At 42.3% G+C, this 23,146-nt stretch overlaps 1 protein-coding gene across 1 annotated transcript in view; it reads left to right on the forward strand.

The window, feature by feature from the left end:
- Positions 1 to 23,146, forward strand: part of SGCZ (sarcoglycan zeta) — a gene marked incomplete at its 3' end in the record, with an annotated part of 537,140 nt that overhangs the window by 470,276 nt on the left and 43,718 nt on the right. Inside the window, exon 4 of the mRNA XM_083757248.1 lies at positions 3,386 to 3,473. Coding sequence (XP_083613374.1) covers positions 3,386 to 3,473 — 88 coding nt within the window. The remainder of the gene's footprint in view (positions 1 to 3,385; positions 3,474 to 23,146) is intronic.

Below are 23,146 nucleotides of genomic sequence, written 5' to 3' on the forward strand. Positions count from 1 at the left end.
CATGGGATTTTTGACTGCATGTACTTTATGTGTGGGACGCAGGTGGCGCTGTGGGTTAAAGCCTCAGCGCCTAGGACTTGCCGATCGAAAGGTCGGCGGTTCGAATCCCTGCGGCGGGGTGCGCTCCAGTCGTTCGGTTCCAGCGCCTGCCAACCTAGCAGTTCGAAAGCACCCCCGGGTGCAAGTAGATAAATAGGGACCGCTTACCAGCAGGAAGGTAAACGGCGTTTCCGTGTGCGGCTCTGGCTCGCCAGAGCAGCGATGTCACACTGGCCACGTGACCCGGAAGTGTCTCCGGACAGCGCTGGCCCCTGGCCTCTTGAGTGAGATGGGCGCACAACCCCAGAGTCTGGCAAGACTGGCCCGTATGGGCAGGGGTACCTTTACCTTTACCTTTACTTTATGTGTGGTCCAGTTCACATAGACACACCAAGCTGAATGAATCCTTCCTGCACTGGTGTTATCTGGTGTTGTTACAATTGCAACGTAAAATATCTGAGGTGTTATGGGTCCAGTCAGGTATACTGTGGTACCTCGGGTTACATATGCTTCAGGTTACGCTTCAGGTTACACACTTCGCTAACCCAGAAATAGTGCTTCAGGTTAAGAACTTTGCTTCAGGATAAGAACAGAAATCGTGCTCCGGTGGTGCGGCAGCAGCAGGAGGCCCCATTAGCTAAAGTGGTGCTTCAGGTTAAGAACAGTTTCAGGTTAAGTACGGACCTCCGGAACTTATTAACTACTTAACCTGAGGTACCACTGTATCTTACATATCCACCAAGAGAGAGCCAGGGAATGGATGCATTCAAGCTTAAATGACAAACAATAAGAAAAGCCAGTATACTGTACTTTTGCTGTGATTACTTATTACCTCATAATAGTGATGTCAGTGCTATCAGCTCAGCTCAGTCACCTCTCCTCCTTTTCATGAAGTAGAGAGATGTGTGTCTTTACTACACATTCCTAATATGGAGACTTGTTTCATTGCATTGAGTGATTCCACTTTGTGGAACCAGTGACTCAGTAATATTTTTAATCTATTCTAAAACTACCTTATCATTTAAATAGATCGATTAAAGCTTTTTAAAGCAGCTGTTCATGATAGCCTCAACAATTGCCTTGTATTTTGACATTTCCAGAGATTCAGAGTATAGACAACTTTGTTGTCCACCTGTCATCTTTCTCTAACTTATACCGTGTCCGTCAATTCAGTCAGAGAAACTTGCCTCCTGCACTCTAAACAGGCTTTCTACTGAACGTGATAGGCCTGTTCTCATTTTTCCACCATCTTTGAGTGGTTGCCCTTTGGCTGCTGTCAAAAGATGAACAGTCGTCTCCAAAGCATCAGAAGCAGCTATGTATTTTAGATCTCCAAATACAACCAGAGGCTGGATTGAATGCTGTATCATAACCAGTCGCTTCCCTAACATTTCTCATAACTAATTTCTATTACGGTGTAGTGCTAGGACAGTTCCAGAAATCATTAAAGCAAATCAGCTACAATTTTGTCCGTCTCCAGTTTATCCCATATCCCAATCGAAGACACAATCAATAATGGGTTTTCCTGAGATTTGTACAGCGTGTTAACCATGTAGCCATCATCAGACCCAAGCATTGTTTGCACAGCAATGCATGCTTGCTGAGAAATAGCCACACATGTTCTGAATCTAGAGATGCCAACTTCATCCAGTGCCCGTAGTTATCTCTTAAACACCAAGTTGATCTGCAGCAATTAAACAGGTAATAATGTATAGCTCCATGTCATTAAAAAAATTGCCTGCTCTTTTCAATAAACCAAACCTATCTTAAAGGCACAGGGGCAAACCAGGCTAATTTATTTCTGGCTGGTTGGCAGCTCTTTCTCTTAGGTAGGCGTAGAGAAAACGGTTTAACCTGTCCTCCCTAAATGTGATCTTTCCCACAAAATAAGGTATATGGTTTCTAAATTGAACACCTTTGCAATTTGAACATAAAAAAAGAAATAAAGGATAAAAGAAAAAGTGTAGACATCTCTACAATTTATTTATTATCTTTAAAATGTTATGCTGCATTTCTAAAAAAAACCCAAAATGAAATGAAATGTAACTACTTTGATCACAAAAGCAAAATGAGATCTACTACCAATATAAGTTAGAACTAACCCAAAACTGCTTGTATTAGAATTTTTGAATGATTTTGAGAGGAGGTGGGGCAGAGAAGGTGATAATTACCTTTTTTTTTTGTATTTTCTAGGGGCAGAGTAAACATTTGGGGGAAAATATTCACAGGCACTCACATGGCCTCCATTCAGCTTGCTACCACTTGTCTTTTTTCTTGCCCAGATGCCTCTGAGCAGTGTTTCAGTCACTGCAAAAGCAGCTGTGTAAAGTGGAAGCAGATTCCAACTCAAACCTAGTAGCAGCATAAGAAAGAATGCAGGAAGCCCAAGGCTCTCTGAAAGCCTGGCAAAAAGGCCACCATGTTCGCCATTCACCTGGCTGTGTCATAATTTCTTATGCTTCCAGTTGGGTCAACTGGAGGTAGCCTCCCCAAGCGATCTTTATTCAGCCCACGTTCTGCTGTTTTGAATAGTGTACCCTCCCATGCAACCAGAATGCCAGGTTTTCAGACATCAGCAGCCAATGCCACACCCCTTTTCATACTAAGGATCCCTTAATGACCATTCTCTTAGCAGTAGCATTGCCTTTAGTGTCAGAAATATACCAGAAAATAGTGGCTTTGGTTGCTGATACACACCCAAATTGCAGCTTTTCAAGTGGGCATATAAACACAATGGCACCAAATGCTTGGCACCGAACGATGAGTCACTTTGTAGGCCTGTGTCTCTGATTCTGAATGCAGTTATGTAAGGGAGCCATTTCAGAATTTAAAAAACCTTGGAATAGCTCAGAAATCAAATTCTGTGTCTTCAATTTCATGTGATTCTAGCCAACCTGGCGACCTTTAGAAGTTGTTGGACTACAGTTCCCATAATCCCTAAGCATTAGCCATCTTGGCGACAGCTAATGAGTGTTGCAGTCAGGGCCGGCCCACCTATGAGGCAAGTTGAGGCAACCACCTCAGGTGGCAGGATCCACAAGGACATCCAATCCCAATGCAGATCTTTATTCCCCTCTTTGTTCCCGATGTAGATCTTCACTCACCCCTTCTTCCCTGGTTTGGAGGGGCGGCACCATTTTGTGGCCTACCTCAGGTGCTAAAATGTCTTGGGCCGGACCTGGTTGTAGTCCAACAGAATTTGAATGGTACTCCATGGTTATAGCTGATATCAGCAAGACTGTGCTGTTTTGACTAGACCTCACCAGCATACTTGTGTGTCAATCGTTATAGCTTGACTCTGCTATATTTTTCCCTCTCATTTCCTTATCTTATACATGTTTCCCAGGATAGCCCTCTGGTCTTACAGTCTGACAGGAATGTAACAGTGAATGCAAGAAACCACATGGGACAGTTAACGGGACAGCTGACTGTAGGTAAGTCTTATTCTCTAATGAAGCTTTTGTGTATCATGTTAAGATTGCAGACACCATTTCTTTTAAATATAGTGTGTAGCAGGAAGGATGCAGGAAAGGATTAACCAAGTTCAGTGCACTCTAAATGTCCTTAGCTGCAATTTTAGCAGAATTTAGCTCTGCAATGGTAATTCAATAAAAAAAGATAATCTATCCCAACAAATAATTGATCGGATAAAATGAGGATTAACCCTATTAGAAAATCTTATTGCACTTCAACCTTTTCACAGGCAGATTAATCTAGAATTCTTCTAGCCTTTTAGTAAAGCGAGTTATAATTTTCATGCCACAGCAATGGTACAAAATGTGTGGGAATTATTTGCTAATATCAGAGGATTTTCTTTTATGATTATGAACACAAAACTCACAGCCTCTTCAAGAAAGAGGGAAAACATTCTGAACACAGTCTCAGTAAGATACTGGGGAGGATAGGAAGCCTTTGGACTGTATTTCCACATATCGTGGGAATGTTGTTCAGAAAAATAAGCATTTACTTTTAGACATCATGTGTTGTATTGCAGAGTGTGCATGTAAATATATGTGGGTGTGTAACAACAGGATTTCCAAATCAGAAAGCTTGCTTCCCTCTCCAATTTTATTAATTATAGCCAAAATAATTAGCACACTGCTGGAGATGAGAGCCACAGTGTCACTGTAACAGTGGTTCTGCCACTTTTGGGATATATTAGTGGCGGAGGAAATAACTTTGCTCTTTGAACGACAAATCATCAAGTAATCAGATATCAGGTGATGCATGTGCCTATTTTCAATCTGCCTCATTATCCTCTGTTGGTTTGGAGTGCTCTTTGTTCTTCTTCATTTATAGTTACGTTTTATAATGCTGAGTTAGTATGGAACTTTAACAGGTCTCCCCCCCCCAAAAAAAAGAGATACAGATTTTTTTTAGTAAGAAGAATCTTTCAATTCTGCAGAAAAACACATAGAAAACCTTTACTGCATATTTAAATAATGACGTCCCTTGTGAGCATATGCCATGCAGTATGTTAGGTTTTTATTAATGTTCAGGGAGAATTTCTATGGTTCAGAATGATTTTTATCATAAATCATCCTCTGATGTCAGGGTACTGTTCTTCTTTACAATTCTGTCATTCCCAGTTGTCCCAATTCAGTTGCTATCATTGCAGTGGCTTTATTGTAATGCCATCTCAAATATTTTTTAGTGGTCACTTTACATATTAAAAGGATTGCAATATTTAGTTGATTAATCTGTTAGATTAATCAACTAAAATCTCCTAAGAGGCAATGCATTTCTGTGTGTTTCAAATAATGTCAACTATTTTAATACAAGTACTTGTAAAAAAAACCCTTTGTATTCATCACCTTACAAGCAAAGACCCCTTTCCCCCTGTTCTTCAGAATTGTTATTTTGTTCATATGGAAACACCTGCAGATTTAATGGATGAGTTAACTGATTGAAACTTATATCAACTAGCATTTCTAAAGCAGCAAATTTAATTGAGACCACAAGATCCGTCACTAGACTGATGGTTTTTGACTAGTGAGTTTTGAAAATTACAACAAATAATCATGTTCTATAAGCAATCTCCTAAATCCAAAAACCTTAGCCAGTTAATGAGCAGAGAAGACACTGCCCACTTTTGAAAGGCAACACAAGTAAACATCTTAGTTTCTCTGATCATCTCTGTTAGCTTTTGACTCCTGCTGCCAGACATAAGAGGTCCAGGGGAGGGTGTTTGCGTGGCTATTCCCTCCCCTCCCACAAGTGTGATAAATAAAGACACCGGACACAAGAGTTTAGAGTTAATGGGCGAAAATGGCCACAACTTTATTGATTACAGGTATGAGAGGTATTGGCTTAGGCATTGGCCCCTAACCGACTATCCGGTCTAACCGGGAAGGGTTAAACACCAACAGGGGGAGCTACCCGAGATGCGTATCCCTAGGCGCTCCCCGAGGGGTTACCGCTCGGGGGCGCGCTTTAGGCCCTAGCCTCCGTAGGTTTCGGACGAGGCGACGCCCCTCGGAGTCCTTTAACGAACTACCCTTCAAGCATTGGGGGAGGTGATGGCGCTCCTCCCCCCCCCCCGTCCTCATTTGCATAACAATACCCCGGCCAATGCCTACCGCCAAAACCAAGGGAGTTGTGACGATTTGCTACGAGGTAGGCAAAAAAACCAAGTGGCTTCCACATGCCAATTAGCCAAATGGAAAAACTCCTACCAGGCCCCTTGCGGCGACCAGCCGAAGCCCATAGCAAGTCGATGGCGAAGCCTAAAGGGCGGGTGGGCGGGAAACCAGGATCGCTGCAAGGGGAGAAAAGGGGCGAGCCGAGGGCTGCCCCAACCTTAAGTGGCCTATTGAAGGCCCGCCCCCGCCGCCAGCCGATTGGCTGGTGCCGCGGGGGGATGCAAATTGAGGGAATCCCCGCTTCCCGCGAGGCTGGGGCTAGCCTCGCGGGAGTGTGGGGCGGGATCGGGAGCCCGCAACCCCCCCTCCTCATGAAATCGGTAGTGGCATTATAAACCTCTTTTCCTTCATGGCCACTCAAGAAAATGACTTCAGACCCTACCTTGAAAAACTGCCAGTATACTATGGGACTGTAGCAAGACCTTAATCCTACTCTCTTGATTATCCCTTTCTTTTCCAATGGGGTTTTTTTTATTGGGGGGGGGGTGTGAGTCTCACTGTTCATTATCTTGTTTTCTGCAAAAAGCCTTTTTGAGTACATATAATGTACATATAATATTCATTTAAGATTAAGGGGGAAAGGGCTTCTCGGATAGGAGGTCTGGAGCCTGCTACCTCTCTCTTTTTTAGAAATGAATTGCTGAGCTTTCCCCCCCTTCATCTGATGAAGGGATTGTTGTTTTGTTCATATAGTTATTCTACCTGAGGCATGGCAGTGTAATATGCAAAGACACAGCATCTGTGATGATTGCCCTAAACGGTTGTGTCAAAGGCAGCCAGGCATGGTGGCAGATACAAATGGATGCAAATTAAGCCAGCACCTTTCCTAGCCATTTTGCACTTGCTGCTTCTGGTAAATACATTATTTAAACATTTAGCTCTAGCGGTATTTAAAGTTAGGTTTCTTCTGACACTCAATTGAATGCAATATAGGGAAGCAATCTGAAACTCAGATTGAAGGAATGGCAATTTGTTGAGTTTTACCCTGCAAGTGTGACTAAATAGGTGTGAGAGCAGCGTCCAGTTGGCTTGACAATACAGTGTTTGCACTTAATCCTCTAAATAGTTCAGATGCTTTAAAGCAACACATGTTCTCTTGTTAGTCATTACTGCAAACACCTGTGAACTATTTAATTAGCCATCGCAGTTGGTGCAGATTGTCGGAGGAGTCTACTGATTAAAATGTATCATAGTTACGTTCCATTTCACTTCTCTTGCTTTCTAATTCTGGTGAAATCTCTGCAGGGTCAGTTTACTTTTCAATAGTATCAAGCCCTCAAAGTTACCTCAGTCATAAGTGCAATCTGGCTGTGGGGAGGTATGTAAGCATCTGTAAAAGTAAAGGTAAAGGGACCCCTGACCATTAGGTCCAGTCGTGGCCGACTCTGGGGTTGCGGCGCTCATCTCGCTTTATTGGCCGAGGGAGCCGGCGTAAAGCTTCCGTGTCATGTGGACAGCATGACTAAGCCACTTCTGGCGAACCAGAGCAGCGCACGGAAACGCCGTTTACCTTCCCGCTGGAGATAAAACCTATTTATCTACTTGCCCTTTGATGTGCTTTTGAACTGCTAGGTTGGCAGGAGCGGGGACTGAGCAATGGGAGCTCACCCCGTTGCGGGGATTCGAACAGCCGACCTTCTGATCGGCAAGTCCTAGGCTCTGTGGTTTAACCCACAGCGCCACCCGCATCCCTTATGCAGGCATCTGTAAACACCCTCTAAAACTCGGTACAATCGGATTGCAGTTACAAAGGCTCATGGGATTTCTTGCTGGTTTTGCACCATTTTTGCAGTTTTCCTGCTCTTTGGGGGGCTGGACAGTTGTTGTTTTGTGCTTTTCACACTATTTTTCAGTTTAAATCAATTTATTTAATTTTCCCCCAGCGCCACACATATACATAGTTGTGCACGACTTGAACGAAGCTAAGTGAGGAGATGCTGCACACCTGCCATTTCCACAGCACGTTGGGAATGTTCAGAGCACTTTGTATAGCGCATGTACTAAGTCACAAGAGGCCTGCACCAAAACAGTGCAGTGAGACATACTCTTGTTCAGTATGCGAGCCAGCCAGTCATGTATTCTGTATGGATGCCCCATTCCATTCTCTCCCCACCCTATTTTCTGTTGTCCTGCCCCACCTCCCACCAGTCAACTTACTGTGCCCACTGAACATTTTCAGTCCTCACTGGGCTGGGTTTTTGGGGAAGGAGGTGTGTTCTTAATATATTTTTGTTCCCCCATGACTCCCACATGGATGATACTGTTTGCGATACATAAGGATCCACATTCAGAGAATAACTTCACTGATAGCATAGCAGATCTTTTCTATATCTGGTGCTTTATATAATCTGTGGCTCTGTAGCTATCGTCAATGAATATAGATGAACTATTCTTTTCTTCTGTATAACATTTCGCCGCTAAATAAAGATAACAAAAATTGGAAGGAAAAAAATCCATAAGGACATTTTTGCAAAAATCCCTAGCTGATTTCAAAAGTCCTTTCTGGTCCAGCCTTCTTTCTCCAGTAGTAGCTAGGTGCATCTAGGAAGCTCACAAGCAGAATTATTATTATTATTATTATTATTATTATTATTATTATTATTATTATTAAACTGTTCGCTTCTAGGAACTTATTTACTGAAGTAAACCTGAATATGGGAGATTCCATTTTGCTATCCATGCAAAAAGCCGTTGATACACTGCAACCCTAGACTCACCTCCCTGGGAGTAACTCCCATTGAACTCAGTAGAACTTCTAAGTGGACATGTGTGAGATTGTGCTATCCTCCTCCTTGAGTTTGCCTCATTCTCTTGGAAAGCCATCTATGGTTGTGGCCCTTACTACATCTATCAGGAGTTAATTCTGTTTCTTATAAGATCATTGTATGAAATAAGTGCAATCGTATGAATGATGGACAGCAGATTTCAGCCAATCATAAGGAAACAACTTGATGGTAAGAGCAGTTTGACAGTGTGTGTAGAGGGAGAATGTGTAAATGTTGATACAAGACTGGGGTCAGATGGGCATTGGTGCTGGTTGACTGTCATCATAAGGTGAGACATAAGACATAAAAACATAATAAGAGTCCTGCTGGATCAGACCAATGGTCTAGTAATTAGTCCAGTGGCCAACCAGATGCTTATGGGGACCCCACAAGTAAGCCATGAGCTTACCCAGCAATTGGTATTCAGAGAGAGATCTGAATCACAGCCATCATTATGGGTAGCCACACCAGACCAAGTTGTGGTTCACAGTTCTGCAGCTTAAGATAAGGTACCCAAGAGGTTGACGATTGGAAGTAAGCTTTTAGAATTTAGAAACCAGTGTTTTGTCAAACATGGATGTGGTAGATAGATGTAGTATCAACAGAAGCAACAGAACCTGGAGAAGATTGGGGCTGAAAGACCAAGGGGGGGGGGAAGTGTAGATACATGGAGGCTACGTTGTAAGTGGGCGCATGGTGTGACACTCCCGATGGCTACTGTTTACATGGCACAGAACAGAAATTAAAGCTAGTGCCTTCACTTAAAACTTTCATCCTTTTTGGTGCATTTGTGACTAACTCTTCTCTTAAGTTAAATATTTTTTTAATCTTAGAATGACATTTTAATTCTTAAATGTAGACGACCGTGAGCACTGGAAAAACACGGAATCAAAATAGTTTCAGTAGATAAAAACATGGGCGGGGGCAGAAAAAAAACTTAAAATGTATGGGACTAAATATTTGATTACTATTCTCACACCCTGTTCTTCATTCACTCATTTCAGGGTAGGGTGATGTGTTGTTCTGAGGAGCATGGTGCCTGTTATGTAAATGGCACAATGTGAATCGATGGCTTGGGGTATTTTTCTTCTTCTCAATAACAGCAAAGCTCTGCCTGCTATTACTGTCTAGTACGAGTTGTCCTGATGTTATCACCGTGAAAATTGCAGGTGTAGCTTCTCTCTGCGCTTGTTCCTTGGGCTGGGCTATGTTGAATCTGGGGTGGGGGGTGTGTGTGTGTGTGTGTGTGGAGGGAGGAACACCCAGGTGCATAATGTGGAAAAGGATATGTGATGTTTGCGTGGATGTTAGCAATAAACGCATTGAGAAGTATGTTAAGAAGCCTTCATTTTGTGTAATGAAAGCCTGGCTTTAGTTTATAGGTCTGTTATAAAAGTCACAATAATGCAGAGATTAGTTCCAGTGACTGAGCGGAATGGGCACAGAAGACTGGCTTAGCATAACAATGCCGGCAAGGCATTGATCATTTGGTGGCGGCGGCATTGTGCTCAGAATGAAGTGGGGGAGGGAATCCTAATGCTAAGGAGATGCCTGCACATAGTAACACCTGCCATGCTTTTCCTTTTACATTATTCAGTTGGCCCACTGAAATTAAAAGACCTATCTCACAGCAGACTATGACATTCAGTAAGAGGTGCTTAAAGTGATGTTCAGAACATCCTGTTTCTGGACACTCCAGAAGACATACATCTACAGGTGAGATCTGTCAGAAAGAAGGGAGTGGTAAAGGAAACCTAAAGCTTTCCTATATATTGTGATCACTCTGGCATGTATCCTGCACCAATTACATTGAAATTTCACAGCCTCATCCGAGCCGCATTAGCATTGTTTTACAGCACTGCTGCTCCTTGCTTCACTAACTCATATATATTGTTTAACATAGCTGATACTTTTATAGGGGAACCTGCACTTAGTGCATTAGGAGAAGGGAGTTGCAGATCAATTAGGATTTAGGAAAACCACCCCGAAAGCATGGGGAGGGGGGTTCAATCCTGGTTGAGTTTGAGAACAATATTGGACAATTAAAAAATTGGCATCTGCTTTATTATTGGAGTCCTCTTAAGCACAGATAGTAAGCCACTGCCAGAAAAAGGTTTAATGAGGATAAGTACTTATTTTTCTGACTTCTGAGACCCCCTCCAAACGAGAAAACAAATATTATTCAGATAGCACTGAATCTGTTTGGGGTGATTTAATACACCTCTTCCAAAGACCTTCCATTTAAATGGCTTGTTTCATATATATTAACTACTAATGCTTAGCTACTAGGACAGATGCTATGTGACTGTCATGACATTCAGAAAGCTGCTGCCGGGCGTTAAGTACAGTTAAATTATTTCCAGCATCTGGCTCTATAACAAGTCTCCGACAGGATATTAAATTTTTATTTTTGCTCTCTCTCCGCCCCTTCTGACATTCAGACATCTCATTAATTTTGGCAAAACTATATATCCTGCGTGCAAACTGGAGAAAGCCGTTAAAGAGGGCAAGTACATTTAGTGCCATGTTATAACTTAACATTATATCTGGAGAACATGTTGTCATTCCCACATGCCTCTGACTTAACCTTTAAACTGTCATTGGCAAACAGCTCTGTGGGATGTTATGATGGTAGCAAATGGATATGGATCGCTGTAAAAGGATTGCATTTATTCAATCTGTCCATGCATCTTTCTAGTTAGGGGATGGGAGGAATTTGCGACCATCTGGAAGTAGCTGTACTAAAACTGTCGTCATCCTTGAGCAATGTCCGTGCTCGCTGGAGATCATGGGAGTTGTGTTGGAGTCCAACACCATTGGGAGCACACCATATTGGCTACCCTTCACTATCTAGCTTTCCTTCCACAAAATTACAGGGCTTCCATATTTGTTTCTCTGTGTGGTGAACCAGCTCCACACCATTTATTTATTTTTTAAAAAATAGCATCCACTTCCTCAAAAGAAATTATCCAAGGCCACAAATTTCTTATTATGGAGACATTGATCTCACACCTTGTTTTGTTTTCCCTACTTTAGTCTAAAATCTTCTACTTCTTTTTCTTTTTACTGCAGTCAACATGTATCTAAATGCAAAGTCAGTTGTATAGCTCAGTTCATCCACCAGTAGCTATGGATGAGCTTGGTGCAAAACTCAGTCTCCACAATGTGAATTGTGTTTTATTTTAAGCAGCTACTAACATAAAGCAACTGGCGATGTTGATATATGTTGGTTTCTGTTTCTATAACTCAGAACAGTTGTGCTGCATCGCTGTGTTTCTTTAAGAAAGTAGCTCTGAGAGATTCAGTTCTTCCCTCGGTCTGTATATAAAGCATGGGTAGGCAAACTAAGGCCCAGGGGCCGGAACAGGCCCAATCACCTTCTCAATCCAGCCCGCGTACAGTCTGGGAATCAGGGTGTTTTTACATGAGTAGAATGTGTGCTTTTATTTAAAATGCATCTCTGGGTTATTTGTGGGGCATAGGAATTCGTTCTTTTCCTTTTTTCAAAATGTAGTCTGTCCCCCGCCAAAGGTCTGAGGGACAGTGGACCGGCCCCCTGCTGAAAAAGTTTGCTGACCCCTGATATAAAGGCACAACCTCACTCTCAGTGTTGTCTTTGTTTCAAGATCATGTGAAATGGCAATTATACAGCCAGTCTGCCACCTGCTGATCTTGCTGTTGATACCTTGTATATAAATCAAGATAGTTTGTGTACAGTTGATCCTTTACATGCAATAATGTGGATTCCGTTTTACCTACCTTTAAAACAAAACTTTACCACAGAAATAGAATTGGGCAGCGGTGGGTAGAGGGAGGGAATGGTTTATCGACAGATTGTCCTTACGATTTATGTCCTACAATTCACCCAGAAGTTACAGGGCAGGTTACAGCAACACACAACAGGGGAAAATATAATGGGATAGCTCAGTTGGTAGAGCATGACCCCACGTTGTTCAAAAGATCCCTGCATTGCAGGGGGTTGGCCTAGATGACCTTTGTGTTGCTTTCCAGCTCTATAATTCTATGATTCTAAGTTTAATGTACTGTGGCCTAGATAAGAGTGGTCAGATACTATATATGCAACAGCCCAATGTCTGTTTGTCTTAGACTAAGTACCACTGAACTCAACAGGGCTTACTTCTGAGTAGACATGTGTCAATTTGTTTTATTTAAACAATGGATATGCTGCTCAACTAAAACCATCTCTAAACAGTGTAGAACAAATACAGCACCAAAGACATAAGAATTGGTTAATACGCTAAAATCAGCATTCAGTGAAAAGCCTGCTGGAAGAAAATAGTCTTCATCAGCCACCAAAAGTTCAATGGGGAAAGGATCTATCAGACCTCAGCTGGAAGGAAGCTGGACCCACAATAAATTTTAAGAGGCAAAGGACCCCATGACGGTTAAGTCCAGTCAAAGGTGACTATGGGGTCGCAGCGCTTATCTCGCTTTCAGGCCAAGGGAGTCGACGTTTGTCCACAGACAGCTTTCTGGGTCATGTGGCCAGCATGACTAAACCACTTCTGGTGCAACAAGACACAGTGGCGTAAACCAGAGCGCATGGAAATGCCGTTTACCTTCCCACCACAGTGGTACCTATTTACTGGAGAGCCAGTATGGTGTAGTGGTTAAGAGCGGTAGTCTCGTAATCTGGGAAACCGCTCCTCCACATGCAGCTGCTGGGTGACCTTGGGCCAGTCACACTTCTTTGAAGTCTCTCAGCCCCACTCACCCCACAGAGTGTTTGTTGTGGGGGAGGAAGGGAAAGGAGAATGTTAGCCGCTTTGAGACTTCTTAAAGGGAGTGAAAGGCGGGATATCAAATCCAAACTCTTCTTCTTCTTCTTCTTATCTCCTTGCACTGGTATGCTTTCAAACTGCTAGGTTGGCAGGAGCTAGGACAGAGCAATGGGAGCTCACCCCGTCGCAGGGATTCAAACCGCCGACCTTCTGATCGGCAAGCCCAAGAGGCTCAGTGGTTTAGACCACAGCGCCAACCGCATCCAAGACCCACAATACTGAACACACAGCTCCTGTGTGTCATGCATCCAAGCCACAAGGAAGCACCAACAGTGACTCCTCCCAAAAAATTGGCACTGGCCATTCGGTTTTTGCCAATCTCATAGCAATAATCACAACTTTGTGTGGCTAAGCATTGAATAAACCATAGTCTTGGCTGGAGCAGAGGTTGTAGCCTCTGGCTCCCCACTCCCCAGTTAAGGGTGTCTCATTAAAGAGATCCACAAGGAGTGGCTTCTGTCCAATGGCCAGGTGGGGGCTAGGGCCATATCACTCCTCCAACTGGGACCCATCTGGGTGGGACCCCTATTTGTCCCACCCAGTCCCCCTCCCCTAATATGTGGTTTACCCTTAGATGCACTCCCAGCAGTCAGGCTGGAGTGGAACAATTGGCTTCACCCAATGCCTATGCCAAACCACTCACATCTGTAACCAATAAAGTTGTAGCCTATTTGAACCTCCAAAACTGTATGCTGCTATCTTACCTGTTTCTTCATCATCTATGGAACTGCAGGGTCATGGGGCTTTGACACACAACCAGCTATGAAATGAATGATACTGACTGCTCACTGCATTTTACTAGCTTCTTCTAGCTGCTTCTTTGGTTGCTGAATTTTAAGTTTATCAGCTTTTGTTTCCAAAAAAACATGTGTGTACACACACACATCCATTGAAGGCTTTCTGAAGCTTGATGTTGATTGCAAGACTGGAGCAGTCAAGTGATGGAATCAGAACAGAAAAGGTTAAGGAATGCTTAATGTAAGCATATTTCAAAACCTCAAGCCTTGTAGTGAAATTCACCTTACAGCGTTAGAGCAGCTAGCAGGAAAGGGATTGGCACCACTATTAGCAATTATTTTTGAGAACTCAGGGATGACAGGTAAGGTCTCTGAGGGCTGCAGCAGGTCAAACTCCATGCCTATTTTTAATAAGAAAGAAAGGGGCGAAAAACAAGGATCCGGGGATTACATTCAAGTAAGTTTAATTTAACACCTGGCAAATTTTGAGAGTAACTAATAGAGCAGTCAATCAGTAAGCAATGCACCTAGAGGAAAACAAGATGAACAACAGTAAGACAATGTGACTGGGCTCTGTTGAAGAATGACTGCTGTAATGAATTCTGAAAAGATTTCCTGTGTTTCCAATCAAGTATTTGGGTATGGGTGAGACTCTGACTTTGTATAATACTGCGAAGATTTTAAATTAAACATTATTTTGTGCTCGTACCTTTAAGGAAGTAGCTGCATCCAAGGGCACATTGATCTGGCCCACAGAAGCAAATCATTACACAGAGATCTGCCGCATTTGCTCTGTTCTTTCTAAGTTTTGCAGCCAATCTAATTTTCATTCCAAATTGCTCAAGATCAAGGTAGTCCATGGGAGATAATCAGAGAGTGGGTGGAAAGAGCGAGGAAAAAGGGAGGGATAGGCAGAGAGCAGGGAAAAGTGAAGGGGTGCATATGATTGATGATGATGGTAGCTGACTAATCATATTAAATAAAGAGGTTATCATATTCACAAAATTCTAAAGTAATAATAATTTGATATCATGAAAATCCACAGAAATGCACTTTCCAGCAAACTTGGGGGCAGTTTGGTGCCCAGCCGGGTTGTAGTAAATGTCTCCACCATTCCTAGAAACCACGAAGGGGTGTCCTCCTTATGTTAGGAAGCTGGCAGGGTGGTTTGGGAGTACAGGATCTCTGGACCAAACCAGCAACACTTCGAATTGTGCCCAAATGGCAACCATTGCCAGGATAGTTGTAACATGGTTCCATGAGTGTGTACCAGTTGGCATCCTTCTTATTGCATTATGGACCATGTGCAAGCTTCCAAAGGCGCCTCAAAAGGAGCCACATGTAGAGGGTATTGCATTGGTTCAATTTCAGCGTACCATATTTTTCCGTCTATAAAACAATGTGGGGGGACTGAAAGTTCAGAAAATGGGGGGAGATGGCAAAAAGTTGTTGAGTTTTTTTGGGGGGGGATTGCCCAGAGTTCTTGAGCTTTTCGGGGGGGAGGGATTAGTGAGGGTTGTTGAGCTTTTTTTAGGGGGGAATGCCAAAAATTGTTCACCCACATGCGTCACAAAGTCCATCTCCTGTCTGTCCCCTTGCTGGCAGAAGCTGCCAATCGCCCGCACAATTGCCGCAGCGTCGGCCAATCAATACCACCCATTGATGCAGCAACCAATAACACACACTGAAGCCACTGACAGCCGCTGCAGAAACCAATCAAACGTCCACCCTATGCACTACCCATGTATGAGACGACCCCCACTTTTTAGCATGATTTTTAATGAGGACAACCTTGTCTTATACATGGAAAAGTACGGTAACTAAGGCATATGTTAAATTTATTCAGATCTGATGTTCTGGGCCTAGCTAATAACCACGCCCCTCTCTCCTACAATTAGAGAAGCTTATACCTATGTGTCTATATCTATGTATTTATCTATCATCTATCTATCATCTATCTATCTATCTATCTATCTATCTATCTATCTATCTATCTATCATCTATCTATCATCTATCATCATCTATCATCATCTATCTATCTATCTATATCTATCTATATCTATCATCTATCTATCTATATCTATCTATCATCTATCTATCTATCTATCTATCTATCTATCATCTATCTATCATCTATCACCATCCACCTCTCCAAACTTATATAAATCTAAGTGTATGGACCTTTGTTGCTGATCTTATAATTCTTCTTTCCTCATCACTTTCTTTCCTTTCTAAAAGCATGCAAATAAACTTTTTATCTCCCCCAAAATGGTGAATAAAACATCAGTTACGAACCTAGCATAACTAGATTATTTTACTGAGTGTGTTCTTAATCTATTAATCTGAAGCAATTTCACTGAAGCAAGCTTTGCTTCTGTGGTGCTGTTGCTGAGCCAGCAGCGGAATGAGACTAACATCTATTGAAGCCTATGAGAAAAATCTAATTGCACTGAATGAGAGTCAGATCAAGATCAAGAACGTGTACAGGAAATGCAGCGCATACGCTGTGTATTTGGAATTTAATAAGGTGTCTGCAGTGTACATTTAAAGCAATATCATGCCACTTTAAATAGTCGTGGCTACCACAATTTCCAATGTGGTATAGCAATCAATCCATCTTCCCAGGTAATTCTGGGAATCCTATTTCTCTGAGGGGAATAAGGGTCTCCCAACATCTCTCAGCACCCTTAACAAACTACAGTTCCCAGGATTTGGGGGGGAGGGGCACATGACATTGATACTGCTTTATATGTGTATATATAAAGAGAGAGAGAGAGCAGATGAGGCCAAAGTACAAGTGGAATCCAGTTGAGTCATTCAGAAATCTTGTTTGAATTGCCCATTCCGTAGTCATGCCCCTGTTATTATAAGTGCCATGTTCCAAATTCATTTTAGTATGTATCTACATAATAAATGCCAGAAAGGAGAACCAGACATTCAAGGACAGATTGGGTTGCATTAATCATAAGGTCATTTTAATGGTTTGCAGGTGGTGATATGAATCCGAGATACATTTTCCCTCTGTTTCCTGTTTATTCTTTGTTAAAAGTGATGGTTCAGTACAGATAATAAATAGTCTCCTCACCCCCATCCTGAGCTGAAACTGATAGGGCAGAGGCATTATATACCTATTTATCCCACTAGTTTTCAGTTTTCATGTTTTGGGGTACCTTGCGAAATTCTGCTCTAGTGAGCATTTGGGGGATTGCCACCATGTAGTGTTACTGACTAAACTTGAGTCAGTGGAGTGTTGCAGCAACAAAAAAGGCTAAGGCAATTCTGTGTATTGTCAACAGATGTATAGTATCCAGATTGCGAGAAGCAATGGTACCGTTCTTTCCGCCTTTGACAGACGTCACCTACAGTAATGTGACCTGTTCTGAGCACCACAAACCATGTCAGAGGGCAAAGGATGTTCATGGGCCTACAGATTGTTCTGTGAGGAAGGTTGAAGGAGTTGTGTAGCCTGAGGGGAAGACTATGGAAAGTGCTATGAAAGAGAGCCTTCTTAATAGGTGTTGTTCCAGAGGGTAGAACCTGAATTCAGTAGGTTCAAATGAAAACAAAAGGGATTCAGACTAAACACTAGGAAGACGTCCCTGCCAATGTGAGCTGTTTGCCAGTGGTACACATTGCCAAGAAAAATGGTAGAATATCCTTGTTAAGGTTTTTAAGCAGTTTTTAAGCTATCAAGGATGCTGCAGTAGATGGGTTTCCTGCATTGGCAGCGGGTGGACTAGATATCTTTTGAGGTTCTTGTTTTCACCTGTAAGTGATGTGCCCATTGATGAATCAATATATTGGCCTTAAGGTATGACGTTAACATATGAGAGAGCGCTGGAGGTGAAATAGTTAAACAGGTTGCCCAGTCAGGACCCAGGGGGCTGGAGTCAGTGGGACTATAAAACCAGCTCTGGGAGGGGCAAAAGGGGGAGTTCATTGGGAATTGGGTGGTTGGTTGGGGTTGGAGTGAATTGGGTAGAGTTGTGGGTAGGTTCAGTTGGTGTAACGAAATAGACTGAGTCAGGAACAGTTAGGGGCTAGGCAGACAAGTAAATATCAGAGAGGTGGTTTAGTGAGTGAGAGCAGGTAGCGAAAGTTATAGGTTTGGATAGGCACCCCATTAATGTAATTGACTGATACTGTTTATGAAACTACACGCTTGTTAAACTGCAATAAATAAACAAAAGTTTATGTTTCAATTTAACCCTGACTGGACTCAGTATTGTCTCAGGTAGGGCAGTGAGAAATAAAGTGGTGGCACAGGCATCAATAGACAGTGAAACGTCCAGGGACCCTGTGCGATCGCCACAGAAGGTTTTATACAGTTTTGTACATATTTTGCATTCTTGTTGCAGATAGGATTTTGGTGTTTTTTTACATACACAGTCATAGTTTTTATGGGAATTTTTTGGATGGGGCTAGTTTGGGGCCTGGTACCCACAAGGCCATGATTTATAAATAGCTGAATAGTGTGACATAAATCTTAGAACTTCAGCTGAGAATAAAGCGTAGCTATTCTAAGAAGCAGTCATTGTTTCCCCTTGTGATCAAAAGCTAATTCCAAATACATCTGAATCCTCTAGTGCCTATACATTTATATTCAATCATAGGGGCTTAACATGATTTTGATTCAATATTCTAGGGTGCCCCCAATCTACATCTTAAACTGAAGGCCTTTAGCAGTAGCTTACGTAGATGTTTCTAATGTGCCAGTGAAATTAAAATTCCACACACTTATATTCAGTTAACATAGTGTGTCTCATGCTTTCATATTTCACAAAATGGCAAAGCCCACTGGTGGCCAATCATACTTGAAGCTTCATCAATATTAACCCCAAATCCTGCATCTTTGAAGATATATTTGACATTATAATTTTAAAGATTGAGCTTAGGTTCTGCCAAGGATTACCTCATTATTAAAACACATGCTATCTCTGTGATTCCTTCTGTCACTGAGAATCAATACATTTCAAATGACTTTTTTTTCTAATATCATTGGAATTATTCCTTATTTCATACACAATTAAGCAAACAAACAAAAAGCAATCCAAAAGATTATTTAATTAGTGTGTAATTTGCTTTGGCATATGCAAATCTCATTTGTTTTGGCATTATCAAATCTCAGTAATTTACTTACAGCTCCCTCCTTTGGTGAGGAAAGCTCATCCGCTTGAACAGCTTTCTATGCTGGAGCTGCAAATAAATATAGACTTGTAGCAAGTATCCCAGTGGTGGGTGGGTAATGCTTGCATCTACCCAGTAATATAAATCCAAAGAGGCAGCACATTCTTTACATTTACTGAAAACCAGCAAATCCAGATTCTGACGCTCCTCTTAGATGCAAGTCCCCCTTCTGTCTCCCAAGAATCAGGTTCTCTCAAGTTGGAATTCATAGAATCATAGAGTTGGAAGAGACCACAAGGGCCATCGAGTCCAACCCCCTGCAAAGCAGGAAACAAATTGTTGAAGGCAAAGTTAGTTTCTCACAGAGAATACAGATGGTAGCCCAGTTAGGTAATTCTAGATTCTGGACTTAATAATGGTTCTTTAGATGGTGGCATGTATTTCTTCACTTCAAAATGTGCAAGGCCAACCCCTTTCCATTTGGCTATCTGGTTCATTCTGCTGACTTCCAGCCCCAAAGTCTTGCCCTCATAACACCACTGGATGCAGAAGCAGAATCACTTTCTTGCCCACGCCAATGAGCAAGCCTGACCAGGGAATATCACATGACCCACTCTTAAACGGATGGTTTCATGCCATTCCTTCCATTGCAGAATGGAATGATGGTACACAGGATAAAATCTTTCCTGGCATCGCCTGCTTCAGACTCCAGTCTGGAGATACATTCAAAGAGGCCAAAGAAGAAGAAGAGGAGGAGGAGGAGGAGGAGGAGGAGGAGTAGTTTGGATTTGATATACTGCTTTATCACTACCCGAAGGAGTCTCAAAGCGGCTAACATTCTCCTTTCCCTTCCTCCCCCACAACAAACACTCTGTGAGGTGAGTGAGGCTGAGAGACTTCAAGAAGTGTGACTAGCCCAAGGTCACCCAGCAGCTGCATGTGGAGGAGTGAGGAAGTGAACCCGGTTCACCAGATTACGAGACTACCGCTCTTAACCACTACACCACACTGGCTCCGTACTGCGGGCTCATAGTAAACTCCCCCCCCCCCTTTTTTAACCATGTGAGTTGATGGCACTTAAAGAACTATTTTCTGATGTCCTGAGTAGAGAACTGTAGGATGTTTCCACTCAACCTAGTACATGTTGCTTCTAAATCTGTACGGGAGCTCTTCATCTTTCTAAGTCGCTCAATGTCTCTTTAGATGGCTTCAATTATTAGCGCTCCTTTATTTTTATAGTCAAATATGTCAGTCTGGATAGGCAGATCTCTTGTGATTCATCCCATGAATCATAAGTTTCCCATGCCTTAATGTCAGGGTCAATTTAAGTGTGACAGCGGTAGCTGGGTGGAGGTCAGCAAAACCCCCAAACCTACACCTGTGGGTGCCCCATGCGATGGGTCTCATAGTTAAAATAGTGCCAGAATTAAATGGTTCTGATGACGTGCTGGTCCTATGAGGGTTGCAGGACTTCTTGTATCGAGGTTATTAATATTGTGCATATGGAAGCAATTTGGATGAATAAAAAACTGACTCTTCTTTGAAATAAAAATTCTCCAGTTCAAAATGATGATTCAGAAGCTTTACTTACAGAATTCAAACTCCAATCAACTTAAAACAAATAAAGTTACATTCGGTTAGATACATAATTTCTAATACTGATCCCAATATAGGTATTATGCATACTCTAAGCTAAAAATCAAAGCTGTCTCTCCTCCATGCCAGCCTCCATTAGCTTGAAGGTGTTTTCCTGGAGAGAGATTAGCCTGTTCATTCTGTTCAGCAGCTTGAGAACAAAGAACCCCAACATCCAAAAAAGGATGGCTACAGATTAGCATATGCAGAGACTTGTAATAGTATATCTTTTTGTGGCTGAGCCACAAAGATACAGTCCTACTTAATCATTAATTTGTTAGTCTCTCTCTTCAGCTCCATTGGAAATTTCCATGCCGTGCTTCACAGCATACATACAGACAAAATGCAGAGTTATTTTCCATCCCAATGTACATTACACAACACTTAACAGTTGGTGCCCCATCTTTCAGTCACTCACACCAATCAGGCCAATTCTCTTGAAACATGGCAGCATCAAAGAAGAGGCATTTTGCAGATGTTTGTATGACAGCAAGCAGAGCTTCTAACAAACTTATACACAACTGTAATGTAATCTACCGTGTCAATAACAAGATGTATAGTTTCTTATCTACCTAAGTATTTACTGTACAGTGCTTTCTGGATAAATGGATGTTTTCCCACATGACATTTGTAATCAGTGGCATTCCACCCCCTCAAAGTCAGCTGTTTTCAGATATTTCCAGACAAACTTCCTTAAAGCACAACATGTGGCTTGGTGGCTTCATCAATTACAGATTAACCGGTTTCGCTGGCTCATATAGCTGCATGAATTTATTTCCAACACTCTCAACACATTCCTTGCATATGTGCTGGTGAGCCACAGGCAGTTGCAGCTGATAATGTACCCAGTGTACACTCTGAGAACTGGTCTATATATTAACTTTACCATCAAAGACTTTCTTTGGTCCACCACTTTGCTGGTACCCACCAGTGATATGGATTGGAAGACAGGTATCTCACAGTTATCACCCAACCCATGAGTCTATTCCTATACATCAGACCACTGGTCCAACTAAGTTAGTTCCATCTACATTGACTGGCATTGTAGGGATATTTTCCAGCCTGACCTGAAGATGTGAGGAATGAGCCTGGGATCTTTTGCATTCAAAGCATGTGCTCTGTCACTGATCTATGGCTGTTGCCTGATTCTTTCAGATAAGCTTTTCAACTCTCTTCAGGTAAAGTCCCCTTTTCAGCCTCACTTCCACTAAAAATAATAATAACCATGAGACTAAGTCAGTATTGTGTTCCTATTATTGCTACTGTCTGAGCCTGATTTGCTCCTATAATCTGTTTTTTTACCACTGTTGAAAGGATGTCCACAGTTCCTTAAACACAGCTAGTAGTAGAGCCCAGGTTTTGAATATATAAGGTCTTAGTTTGGCACCTCAAACTGAAAGAAAGCAGACAGCAAGCCTGGGAAATATTGCTGTTTGAGACATTGGAGAGGGATTTCCAACCATGTTTCATATCTGTTATATCACTATGGTTGATATTGTAGTGGGATCATTAATAATATTTGTTGTTTGAATGTGCCATGCTCTGACTGCACTGATCCACACATTTCACCTTTTGTGTGTCTGTGCAACATTGCTTTAAAAAGCTATATCCATGTTTGAGAACTGGTTTGGAAAGATCTATGCGTCCTGTACAGAAACCGGTAAGTGGTTGGCTGTGGGATAAGTAACAAGTTGTTCTGACTGGCAATCCAGATAAGAAGACCTTTGTAAAACTAGGTGGAACCATGTTGACTCTCCTAATCCCTGTGAGGTTATTTCCTGAAATACCTTATACGTCCATCATCAGTGATGGCGCTGCAGTGCCACAGAAAGCAGGCCAACAGCTTCTCCATTCTGGCAAGGTGACTCAGTGAGGTGCTGAGCCAGGATCCTACTACCAGAACCCCTGGTTCAAGACCCCGGGCACTTTACAGGCTCCATTTTATGTTCATACATGATTTCAAATCGTATGAGGCAAGTGGGAGTGCACCATGTAGCTTCACATCACCTTTTCTAAGCAAGCTATCGCCAGCTGTTTTTGGACTACAATTCCCATCATCCCTGACCCCTGGTCTTGCTAACTAGGGAGGTTGGAAGTTGTAGTCCAAAAACAGCTGGAGACTCAAGTTCGAGAGACTCTACTCTAGAAGCTGGCTCTCAAACTTCTGTGGTGGGGAGATTCCAGTACTTGGGTGGATTGTGCACAGGAATTGTGAAGGGTAGAACTCTCTCTCCTTCCCCTACTTCTTTAGAATCCCATGAGTAAACAGAATTATCAGATATAACTGCATAGTATCTGTTTGCTGTTGGTGTTAAGAGATGATAACTATAGAAATTGTGAAGTGAGAGATCTGGCTTCAAATGAATATCCACAATACCATATATATATATTTTCTATT

This window comes from Podarcis gaigeae, assembly GCF_964106915.1.
Source record: "Podarcis gaigeae genome assembly, chromosome: 9".
Taxonomy (NCBI): domain Eukaryota; kingdom Metazoa; phylum Chordata; class Lepidosauria; order Squamata; family Lacertidae; genus Podarcis; species Podarcis gaigeae.